General features: G+C 36.9%; 1 protein-coding gene and 1 long non-coding RNA gene across 3 annotated transcripts in view; one reads left to right on the forward strand and one right to left on the reverse strand.

Moving 5' to 3' along the window:
• The window catches only part of LOC103482332 (aryl hydrocarbon receptor-like), a 38,698-nt gene extending 34,564 nt beyond the window's left edge, over positions 1-4,134 (forward strand). The window contains exon 11 of one of the 2 annotated variants that reach the window (XM_008438429.2): positions 884-4,134. In XM_008438429.2, coding sequence (XP_008436651.1) covers positions 884-946 — 63 coding nt within the window. In that variant the 3' untranslated portion in view covers positions 947-4,134. The remainder of the gene's footprint in view (positions 1-883) is intronic. The other variant, XM_008438437.2, reaches the window with a different exon arrangement.
• Positions 4,135-11,570: 7,436 nt separating this feature from the next.
• On the reverse strand, positions 11,571-13,147 carry LOC145548050 (uncharacterized). Its single transcript, XR_014084338.1, has 3 exons — positions 13,058-13,147; positions 12,396-12,506; positions 11,571-11,831 (listed from the first exon to the last, which is right to left on the reverse strand). It is a non-coding gene; the product is annotated as an uncharacterized LOC145548050 (long non-coding RNA).
• Between the last annotated feature and the right edge of the window lie 17 nt (positions 13,148-13,164).

A 13,164-nucleotide genomic window follows, 5' to 3' on the forward strand; every position in this document is an offset into this window, starting at 1 on the left:
AACAAAGACTGGTCCAGACCAGCACACAGGGCATTGCCAAAGTCCAAGTGTGATGTAACAGTTTGAACTTACATTTAGTTCAGGAGCTGTTGCATTGGACTGGTCCTGTCTGGTTCAACTGGTGGGTAACTATGAATATCATCAACAAAGCAATAGAAAGAGGGAAGAACCCAGAGGGAACATAATCAAATATAACAGCTGTGGACCCACAACGAATCCTTGTGGTACCCCTTAAGTAACCAAGAGGAACTGAAAAATTCCTACTTGGTTTAAACCAGGATGGAACCGAGAATTTGAGCGTATCCGACGGTTCAGATGATGAAAGTACGAAATTATAATCCATGGCAGAAAGATCAACATTCTGGACAGATTTCAAACCAGACTGGAAATTTTTTCATTGTTTCTCTCCAATAATTCTGAAGTTGACTCAATATTTCTTTTGCTAAAATCTTAGAATTGTAGAGTCCTCAAGGACTCATTAAGATTAAGTTCAGGAAAACAGAATAAAAATTAAGAATAAAGGTTTTACAGAGTAATGAGACAAAGCTGAGCTTTGAGGAAAGCAAAGAAAGACCCCAAACGCTGTTCCACTATTAAACAGAGTTTAACACTGTTTGCAAGCCTGACCATTATGTCATGGTTGGGCTTGCATGGCTCTTTCTGGAACACACTCAATCATCTATATGGATGAAGTAGCAGAGCAAAGTGCTGCCCTCATTCTATTTCCATCAACAAAAACACAAGAAGCAACTGAATGTGAAATCCACATAAAAAGTTTAAAGACCTTCAGAAATAATTATAAAATTGAATATTTAACTTTGGCGGAGTGGTTGGATGTATTTGTTGCTCCGCCCCTTTGCTGACATGTTTTTCGTCCATTCAGCAGAACAGCAGAGTCTCCGCTCAGGCTCCAGGAGTTTTCATCAACCGTGCTCTCATGGAGTAGAACGCAGCCTCGCCCATCGACTCCACGGCGACACAAACTCGGTATAGCTTGCCTGTATCAGTGCTTATCCACAACAACGCATATGTTCTAATATTATACATGTGTTTTATACTTCTTTGTACAATTACACAAATGCTTGTCTCTCTGCTTATCGGCTGTTGCTTTCGTGATGATATACAGTAGTAACAATGAAGTATGAATTTACAAGTGTGTTTACCAGGATGCAGATGGAGCCAACCAAAGATGTCTTATAAGGGAAACCTGAGCTCCTGCCAACACATCTGAACTTGATGTTTTATTGCAATCACTAAAGTTTTTCTAAAAGACTTGGTAATCTGGGTAAAAATATTGAACTGTGCCTTCAAATGAATAAGATATCAGATTAAATCTGTACATTTTAAATGAAACTGTCAAACTGGTTGATGTAATTGTATATTTATTTGTTTCATTTTTTTATGTGCCTTTTTTTTTTTTAGATTTGTTTGTTACATCAGAATGCTTTGGCTCTTGAAACCCCACACATGCCGAATGCATCGGCATATGTTCATCTATGTGCAGTCTATAGAAATGCACTTCTTGGGAAAATGATTCAAGAGATTTTGAGTTTGAACATAAGCATCTGGTGCACTCCGCTGCACCAGATCCCATCTGGACCCCACTTTAAGTGCCTTCTGGAGTCTCACTAGGTTTATAAAAGCCTTATTCACATTCACCTCCGCAGCAAGCTAACAACCAAAGCTTCCCCTCACACAAGCTTTTAATTGCAAGCCATTCAGCTGCTTCTATAAAACCAGAAAAGACTGAGCAAACATGCAGCAGAAAGTTCAGCCTCCAGAGTCCAACATAGCCATTGAAATTATTTCTAATGAAAGAATACCTGCTAATTGAAAGCATATGCAGTAGATGATTCAGCCCAAAATAAATGTATAACACCATATAATGATCTGTTTGCATCTGACCCTAACGCCTTCTGCAGCCACTATTTACTGTCGGACCTGAACTGACCCTGGTGGTTCTGAAATGTAATACCAAACACAACCACTAAGTGTCAGTCACAAACTAGCTTGCATTTTTCAAATTGATGAGATTGTTGTGCTCAACATGCTGGAGGAAATAATTGCAGTATAAAAATAATCTCGAAGTTTATATAAAGCCGTCAGTCCAGTAGGGGGCGCCAGAATATCTTTCTTTGATTTTTCTTAAACTATATATGCCTTTGTTGCTTCACAAGCATTTCTAAAATTTCATAAGTCGTTGTAAAAACTAAGTGCATCTTGTTTTAATTCTAAGGCTTTCATAAATCAGAACATGATAAAAGAGATGTAGCTGATAGCAAGTCCTGAGAATTTTAAATCTAACTTCAGATAAAAATACAGTTTCTACATTCTGCCTTAATTTATTAAATACATACAAAATGGAGGAGCTGTTTGTGAAAAACTAAGAGCGCCCTATTATTCAGTAGACTCAACATTCTCCTTTGGCAGAAATGATGCAATTTAACACCAAGGATAAAATCTCACTTTATTGTTAGCTTGACACAGTTTTAGCCTAGCTGCAGGCATACAGGCTTACCTCACGAGGAACACTTTGGAACGTAGAGATTATAGGAAGTCTAATGCCTATTAGATTGCAAGGTGCCCAGCTTCTGTGACTGCAATGGAGGCCCAGATCATCAGTCCTACACCACTGTGCTTTGCAGGTGGAAGGAGGTGTTGCACTGCTGGGAATAATGGTCAAGCACTTATTTGGCCATATGTGTTGAATGGAAAGCTCTGAAAGTTTGGTGCATCATTTAGATGAAATTTTGGAGTTCTGTTTAGGGAGAAGAGAACATCATCTTCAGCTCTGTTTTACAAGTCATGCTTTCTCAATCTTTTCCTCATTGCTCTCTTTTGAAGTTGATCATGCTACCACTAAAGCATAAAAAGCCTGCGAGGAAGCTCAGACATTGTCCCAATGCTTTTGCATTGAGACAATGCAAAGGCGTTGTCCCAACTTTTGAAATTACTTGGAGATTGACTCCTGGGAGAGAGGCAGGTTTCCAGAATCATCTGAAAAACCATTGCTCTTCATCCTGTTCCTGAAAAACTGTTGTTTTAAAACCAGGTTGGACCTTTGGATCAGTAGACTCTGTCAGATCTGGAGCGGTGCTGTGACCCAGACTGGACACGTGTGAGTCCATTTTAAAACATCTACTCTTTGGACTAGAGTAGAAAATGTTGTGATCACGCTACAGAGTTCCAGCCCAGGTTTAAAAGAATAGTAACAAGGTCTTTTGTTCATCGGAATGCAAGCTTCCTAAATGCCCTGTGTGGCTATGCGGCGTCAGGTTGTTTACAATAGCTTAAGAGGTATTGAGACAACGAGCAGATGAAATGTGAGACTGGCTCAGACTTGTGATTCAAACACTGAACTCCAACACAAAGACACACCCAAACTTGTGCCCTGTGCCTTCAGATAAATCCCAACTTTCAGCAGAAATTCCATGTTGTCGAGGAAACGTTTTGCTTTGTGTCTACGTGGTTCTCTGCATCAGAAAGCGCGTTCATCTGCATCTAACCAGGACAAACGACGACGAAAAGGGAACGGCGGCGAGGCCTGATGAAAGAAAGCGAGAATGTAACAATGCTTTTAGGTCTCAACTTTCTTTGCTACTCCAGCTTTTTCTACTCTTTTTGCAAAATTCTTCACACTACAGAACGATGTGGGGGGTCTCAAAAAGCTGAGCTACATCTGCAGTAACATGGCAGCTTCATGGATTCCTGCTCTTCTGCAGGAAACCACTCAGTATTTAAATTTCCGTCACAACTGTCGTGTATGTTCATGGGTATATTTTAATGAAAACAGAATATGCAAATGAGAATTTGTATTCAGTGATAACCTAAAGATCTGATTGTTGAGGCCTTCTTCATGGCTGTTGATGTTTTTTTGCTTCACCAGCAGGGGGAGCTGATGACTGTAGCCACTATGAAAAACTTGGAGCCTAACGTTAGTCAGAGCCATGTTGGTGAACTAACATGTGCTCTGACAGCTGCCATATGTCTGCTCTTGTATTAAAAAAAAAGGAAAGAAAAATGTAATTGAATTTTATCTAACCAAGTACTTAAACTATATATTTTATCATTATATAACATGGCTTTGTATACTGTTATATGCCTTTTTTTTCATAAACATGTGTAATCATTCTACTGCTGTTTGGCTCCTTTTGCTTTGTGTGTTTTCCAAGTTTACCAGAACCTCCTAATGAGGATTTTTCTATAGCTGTGGTTTTCAACTGGGTTGTCTTTTGTGCTACTCAGATGAAAAATATAATTAAAAAATATATATGTATATATAAATACAAATTAACCATGAGGAAATTACCTGTTTTAACAAGTTGATTATGTGTCTTCCTGTGAGCTGGTTTTAACTTGCATCTAGAAATGAAATCAGACCCAACTTAACTTTGTTTCAGTTTGAAAGGCCTATAAATTAAAAGATTTGGGTTTTAAAAAAATCATACTAATGCTATTACCAACATATGAAAGATGGTTGTGTTGGGCCTTGAAACTCCAGGTTTTCCTACTCTCCTCACACAGAGCCAACTTTCTGTTTTCCAAATTCACACTTGGAAATGTAATTTAGTGACACAATCTGAGGCTTAATCAAACTGTTACAGTCAGCGAATGACTGTTCTCTGACAGTCATTCAGCGAACAGTCATTTGCTGAAAGCCTGTTCATTGTGGGGCTGACCCCCCCATTGGGGTCAGAATGGGGGATCAGCCCCCCATTCTGACCCCAAGAGTCAGAATGGGGGGCTGAGGGAATGGTGGCGGACTGGGGGGCTAGAGTACCTTCGAAGGGGTTCGAAGAAGGAGAGAAGGTGGGGGGCTGACGTATCATTAAATGGTTGGGGGTTGGGGGAAGCGAAGAAGGAGGGAGCGAAGGAGAGACATTGAGGGGGGGCTAGTGTACCATTAGAAGTGTGAGGGGTCGAAGAGGGTGGGGCCGGTCTAGCGTACCGTTGAGTGCTGGGGGGGCTGTACGGACGGCGTATTGCAAGAAGGGGGAGGAGGTCTGGCTGTAGAAGGAAGGGGGCGAAGGAGAGATGTTAATCTGCGGACTGGGGGGCTAGAGTATAATTAGAAGGGGTTCGACGAAGAAGGAGAAAAGGTGGGGAGCTGATGCATCGTTAGAGGGGTGGGGGAAGCGAAGGAGAGACATTAATCCCCCCGATCCCCTTATAAATGCTATTTTATTTATACAATTAGGGCTATTGTAAATTAATATTTTAGTAATCGAGTAATCTATCGATTATTCTTACGATTAATCGAGTAATCGTATAAAAAATTTAACAAAATAAAGTATTGATAAATCTGGCATAACAGCAGTGTTACTTCCCTAACAGTTACTTTTTTGTAGTTTAGAAAACTAACCTGTAATAATAACAGCTCACTTTCTAAATTAACCTGACAACAAGTTATACAAAAATCTAAAATTAATTTCAATTTACCATAATAAAAAGAGGCAGGCTCACAAATACGCTTATTAAAATTGTCTATGATCCAAATTTTAGTTTATGTATTCATCTTCAGTCAGTTTAATAGATGAACTCTCACGTTGTCAAGCTTTGAGTTTGAGAATATGGTAAATGTCGCCTGAAGTGGTGGGCCATAATTTAACAGTTTGTATAAGTTAAATTACGGGGGAAAAAACTGTTAAATTACAGAAAAATTCTGCTGAAAATTCCATAAAAACCAGAAAATGTATTGGCAGAAAATTACCAGGACATTTCCCTGTTTTTTTACGAAAAAATTTGAAATAAAATACTGTTAAATTACGGGACACTTCTGATGGAAATTTTGCAAAAAAAAACTGGAAAATATCCTGGCAGAGAATTACCAGGACATTTTCTGTATTTTTTTTTTTTTTTCAGAATTTCCATCAAAATATTTTCCATAATTTAACAGTTTTTTGTGTCAAATGTATCAATATTTTGTTAACCCAAAACTGAAATTCTCTGTCTTTTTACTCTTTTGTGATATATTCAAACTTTTTTTTTTTTTTTTACTTTGGACATTTCCAAATAAGTTTGTCTTCCAAACCATTGAAGTCTGTATTCTATACCATATATTAATTGTAGTGTAAATGTATTAAAGTTAATGTATTTAATATATTCTTAACATAATTTTGAAACAAAACTAAATTCTAAGTCCACAGTAAATGTAGTTGTAGAACACAAAACACTTGTGAAACCTTTCTACAATCAATTTGCAGACTTTATTTTGCAATTTAAGACCATAAATTGACATCATCTAGTCTTTATAACTAACCTTTGCTATTAAATATTAAGAGTTAAACACATTCTTGAGCTTGCTAATGTTTATCTTCTGCACATCACAACTAATTTATTGCAATTTACTATACAAATTTCAATGTATAAATTAAATGTAAAGCAATCTTGACTAGTCTTTGTAGTCAAACAGTTTTGATAATTACTATAAGATGGAACATACAAAAAATTGCTTTGGAACATGAAAATCATAGTTGTAAACAGGACCAACATACTTCAAAATAAATGCCAAAAAATAAATGAAATACAGGTATAAATATTTAGTTAAAAATCAAATGCTACATAAACCCAGCCTAATGCCAACGACAGTGGAAGACACTGTATTCATGAGTGTGTGCTCTCATTACCTCTAGTTGCTGTGAACATAAAACAAAACAGTCAATTTTATGTTTATGTTCTGCAAAAAAAGGTCAATCCAACTCTTAGGTCCAGTTACCAAGAGCTTGAAATGTTGTCTGACCAGTTCTTGTGCTTCGCAAAGGTTCTTGGTGCACCAGGTTTGATGAGATGAACAATCACATTTAAACTTCAAAAGGCTCAAATTTTCCATGAATTCCCAGTCATTCAGTTCATTAAGGGACTTGAACCATTTTGGTGGAATGCAAAGCTGCTTCTTCACCTTTGTCTGCGTCATGTCAGTCGACCTTTATTCAGGGTTTGAGCCCAGAAAATCTATAAACAAAGAGAATGGATACTCAAGTTTAACACAGAAACACTTCATGTTATAAACATACTTTTTACAAAACGCTTCTAAATTACATTACAGCAGCATATCACCTTTCTCATCAGCGTCTCACCAATTGCTAATACCTCTTTCACAAACAACAACATTGAGTAATTTTGATTAAAAAAAATCTACACTAGGAGTGTGCCAATTGCAGATTTCTGACCAATCTTTAAAAATCTGACTTGTCAATTCTGATTTTGGCCGATACTGTATGGAGAGCCATTTCAGCCAAAATTAAATAAATAAATAAATGGGTGAAATAAATAAAAAATGAGTAAAATAAATCAAAAAATGAAGAAAATGAGTGAAATAAATAATTTGTTAAATAAATAATTTAGCTTTTTCATTAACCCATTTTTTCATTTATTTATTTTTCATATTATCAATTTCTCAATTTCCCTTTTTTCATTAATCTATTTTTCATTTACCCACTTTTCATTAATCTATTTTTCATTTAACCATTTTTTAATTTAGCTTTTTCATGAACCCCAATTTTCATTTCTTTATTTTTCATATTATCAATTTCCCAATTTCTCTTTTTCATTTATCTATTTTTTATTTATCCCTTTATCCATTTTTCATTAATTTATTTTTCAATTAACCACTTTTCAATTTCCCTTTTTTATTAACCCAATTTTTTCATTTATTTATTTTTCAGATTATCAATTTCTCTATTTCTCTTTTTCATTTATCTATTTTTCATTAATCTATTTTTCATTTGTCCATTTTTCATTTATCCCTTTATCTATTTACCCATTTTTCATTAATCTATTTTTTAATTTAAACATTTTTTGATTTCCTTTTTCCATTAACCCGATTTTCTATTTCCCAGTTTCATTAATCAATTTCTCATATATCCCTTTTTTATTTACCCAATTTTCTTTTATCTATTTTTCATTCAACATTTGTTTGAAAAATCTTTACTTTTCCCATTTTCCAATTCCCCTTATTCATTTAGTATTTCCTTATTTTCTTATTTATCACATTCTATTTCCCCGCAGAACTTAGGAAAAAAATAAATGCAAATGAGGAGAGGCACGTCATCAGGCTACAACTTCCCCAATTGGTTGGTTAGCGTCACACCCATACTTTGCTTCAAGAAAGATGGCGACCTACTAACGGGTTATCAATAAGCTGAAGCTCATTAACTTCATTAGAAAATAGTGTTATTACTCCTGACTTTAGTTCTCGTGTGGCCGCTCAGACAGAACGTGTTTCAGTTGGCGGCTCTCATGGACTCAGAGCTTCACCGTCGGGGGGTTTTATAGTTTGAACGAAGCGGCCGCTGAAGTTGGCTTACGATTGAAGGTTCGGGACACCTTCGTAGCTACCAGCTGTGATCCAACTATAAGGAGCAACTTTACTGTACATCGTAAGTGAACTGCAATATCCAGAGGCAGCTCTACGGAGCATCGACCTGAAAGAATGAGAGTGGAGAGCCTTGGAGATCTGCATCGGAGGCCATCTTTCAGACCTCCGGTTGTCCAGACGTTACACGGTAAGCTACTAACGCTGATGTTTGTTTTCCAACTACAGTCATATTTAATCAATAGAGCTCAATTACGATGGCGGGAGGTTTTGAGCTGATCTCGGCAATAGGTGACAAACTGAACGTCTCCAGGATGTTGAGACCAGCACGTCCTCTGATCCAATACATATTATTAAGGATAAAATCAACAAAACGTGTTCAAATTAATGGCCCAACAGGTTGATTAAAGACAGTAAAAAGGTAGGAGTGGTTTCGAGTCGATCGCCTTGTTTTACCTTTGTAAACAGAAAACCTGAATACAGTGACCTTTAGTGAGGGTACAGAATGGAGAATGGATAAAAGCTGAACTCCTGCTACAATCTTTGCCTCTCTTGGTTACATCCCTGAGGTGTGCCAAGTGTGGCCCACATGCATATAAAGTAAATATGACTATTAATTTAAGTATTTCTTTGTATGTATAACTTGCCCACCTTAGTTTCCCTGTTTTTGGTCAATATGTGCCTGTTCTTATTATCTTTGTATTAATGAGCCGTGACCAATAGGAGGCTCGCATCGCGCGTTCCTGTAGTAGCTGAGTGAAGCTGACACCCAGCCACGTGAAAAGTTTCAGCAAATAGACAGAGTCGTTGTGCTAACATTTTTGTCTGTGCCGCTTTGGTTTCTGAGATATTAAAAAATATTTTTTTTAGGTCATCCGAAACAAATCAAAGTGGGCTACATGCTGCTTCATAGTGCTTCGTTTGTGCAGGTTTTTCCCATTAAATCTGCCACTTGTGCGGCCTTCCTTTATGAGACATTATGGATCCCCCTGCATGTTACTGTTTCCTTCCGGAAACTTCTCATATGCGAGGGCAAACATTTTTCTGTTGGTTGCCATCCACAGCAGCGCTGCCGGCAGAGCAACTCCGTTAACAAAATGAAAACCTGGAGATTTAGATATTATTAATTTAGTGTAGCGCGCCGCAGCAAAGGGAAAAATAACGTAGAAAAAAAACTTGAAGAAGAACTCAAAGCCATTATAATATCGTAAAGGAACGCTGCTAATGATGGTTCTAACGGCACAAAACGAAGCACTTAAGAAGCAGCAAGTGGCCCACTTTGGTTTGTTTTGGAGCAAGAAGCAGAAAGTAGAAATATATAAATAAAAGAATAAAATAATAAACATCCAACATAATAATAAATAAAAGAACCAATATAAAAATAAAAGTAGAAATATATAAATAAAATAATAAATATATATACTACATAATAAATAAAATAATAAATATATTAAAGCATAAATATATACTTTGCTTTGATTTTTTTTTTTGCTTCTCCCTTTTCCATTTGCTGTATTTATTTCTGTATTGTTTTCTGTATTTATTTCTGTATTGTTTTCTCGCTGCATCGTTATGCTAATGAGGTGGGCTGCCTTCTATGTCCGGCTCTCTATTGGTCAATAAACAGGAAAGAGATCGATCCGTGTGCAGATCGATTGTGAATGCCTGCGCTGTGGTCCTCTTCGGAGAGCCTTATAGAGCCTTTTCACAAGACGGCAAACATCCGTTTAGCATCCTAACATGCACTATCTATACATAATCTAAACTGAACAAATCCCTCGCTGATTGACACCAGTTTGACTACGAAGGTCCGTGTTTTGGGGTTTTTTCTAGTTTATATGTTGATATGCTAGGATAGCAATAATAATTTGTTAGCTGGCTAACATTACGTAGCCTTTCTGTTTTGGAAATGGAACGTATTTAGACTCTAATCTTAATCAGATGTTTATAGTATAGACTGGGGTTGCCACCCGTCGTGTAAAATGCATGATCGTATTGAACCCTCCTCACTAACACTAGTTTCACCAGCCGCTCAGTAGCGACATTACCTGAAGCCACAAGTCCAAAACTTGACAGTTATGCCAAACACCCGCTGCTCCATCACATCCTGAGGGGTTAAACTCTTTCTACGATCAAGACATGAGGAGGAAGACGCTGTTTTAGATAGATATAGATATTAACGTTTCATTGGAGAAATGTGACTATCTATCTATCTATCTATCTATCTATCTATCTATCTATCTATCTATCTATCTATCTATCTATCTATATTAGCTGATTAACTTCACACTTCTCCAATGAATATTTATCAAATGTTATGATTAGAAGGTTGTTTCTTATAGTTTGTTTTCCTGCGGTTGTAGACTTGGCAGTAGAAAATTGATAACATAGGAATAATAACTTTATATCCCTTTTAACAGGTCACACTTGATTCTGCTGTGGTGCCTGTGGAAAGTTTGTGCTCAGGTGGGAAAACCCTGTGGATCACATGGTGGGACTTCTGCTTCAAACTGCTCACTACAGTATAGCATCGTCTCTGCCATCCACCAGTTCACTGCAGACTGGCACCAGTTCACTGCAGACTGGCACCAGTTCACTGCAGACTGGCACCAGTTCACTGCAGACTGGCACCAGTTCACTGCAGACTGGCACCAGTTCACTGCAGACTGGCACCAGTTCACTGCAGACTGGCACCAGTTCACTGCAGACTGGCACCAGTTCACTGCAGACTGGCACCAGTTCACTGCAGACTGGCACCAGTTCACTGCAGACTGGCACCAGTTCACTGCAGACTGGCACCAGTTCACTGCAGACTGGCACCAGTTCACTGCAGACTGGCACCAGTTCACTGCAGACTGGCACCAGTTCACTGCAGACTGGCACCAGTTCACTGCAGACTGGCACCAGTTCACTGCAGACTGGCACCAGTTCACTGCAGACTGGCACCCGCCCAGGACCCTACATGGACGTCTTCTTAAGTTGTAAACCCTGAGTACAAACTGTTGAAATAAAATTGATATGTCTTTTGTAACTACATTTTCTCTATCGATGACTTAAATTGTTAACTGTGGTAATTATGTTTGTGTAATGTAGTAACCATGTACAGTGTTTAATATAATTATTAAATAGATGTTTTAAAGAAACAGCCACAAACCTTATGTCTTTGGTCCTTAATGGCAGCTTTAATTTGAGCATTTCCTCTCCTCCCAGATGTGTAAAATTTACAAAACGAAGCAATTTAAATGTAAAAGTTGCACATAACTAGATTACTCAAGAGAAGCTATTAACAATAGTTTTTTACAGAACTCTACACAACAATTCATTTATTAATAGATACATATAGATGTTAATTACAGAATAGATACACAAAGATTTCATTTCCTACAGCTGCTAGCAGTAGTGAGTATTCATCCAAGAAGTGTGACTTGCAGGAGCAGGGAGGCTCTGTACTGGTTTGTCTTCTTTTAAATCAAGAGGCCCATGATAGTTTGGCAGCAGATGTCCCACAGATGATTGACTGAACCATGGACAGAGGAACAAGATCATCCCAGATGGTAGGTTGTTGAGAAAGATAGACAACAAAACAAATGGAGAAATTATGAATCACATCAGAATATGGAAATTATTTGGCAGATGGTGCTTAAATCGATATTTAAAATGATTTTCTAAACAACAGTGTTGGAAGATGTCAGTGATTTTAGTGAAACTTTTAACAACACAGCACTGAAAGGCAGCGGTGTCCGTGTATGTTTCCTAACTGTGGCTAAAGCTGCTGCTAGCTGGTTTACTCTCCGATCGGAGGCTGTTTCCTTTGAATACAGTTGGAGAATAATAAATTGACAATGACTAATAACGGCTAACACTTAAATGCTGTTTTAATAAAGTTGATAAATAAAGTGAATCTCTAAACGTTACAGCACTGACAGGGTGGTGTATATATTTTCCCTACTGTGGCTAAAGCTGCTGCTAGCTGGTTTACTCTCCGATCGGAGTCTGTTTATTTTACACAGAGTGAGAGAATGGTGGATTGACAATGAGTAATAACAGCTATATAAGACTTAAATGCTGTTATTAACCTTACCTTTTATTGTATCTTTAAAATAATGAGTATTCGTGAATTTTACAGTCAGGTTTCCCGAGGACTGTTGAACTGAGGCCGAAAGCGCCACGTAGGCAGGCATTAACAATCGATCTGCACAGAAATACAAAAAACAATACAGAAATAAATACAGCAAATGGAAAAGGGAGAAGCAAAAAAAAAATAAAAAAATAAATCAAAGCAAAGTATATATTTATGCTTTTATTTATATATTTATTATTTTATTTATTATTATGTAATATATATATTTATTATTTTATTTATATATTTCTACTTTTATTTTTATATTGATTCTTTCATTTATATATTTCTACTTTTATTTTTATATTGATTCTTTCATTTATTATTATTTTGGATATATATTTATTCTTTTATTTATATATTTCTACTTTTATTTTTATATTGATTCTTTTATTTATTATTATGTTGGATAAATATGTATTTTATTGATATATGAATTCTTTTATTTATATGTGTTGGATATATATTTATTCTTTTATTTATATATTTATTCTTCTATTTATTATAATGTCAGTTTTGGTCCTCCATATGTGGTGACCTCTGGATGACCTAAAATAAAATAAAAATCTATTTAATATCTCAAAAACCAAAGTAGCACAAACGTACATTTTAACGGCACAGACCTTCACAGGAGCACCGACCACTCAGGCTATTTGCTGAAATCCTTCACGTGGGTGGGGTGTCAGCTTCACGCAGCTGGGTGAAGCGCGTGGAATGCGCGGCCCCGCTG

This window comes from Poecilia reticulata, chromosome 2, assembly GCF_904066995.2.
Source record: "Poecilia reticulata chromosome 2, P_reticulata-male-v2, whole genome shotgun sequence".
Taxonomy (NCBI): Eukaryota; Metazoa; Chordata; class Actinopteri; order Cyprinodontiformes; family Poeciliidae; genus Poecilia; species Poecilia reticulata.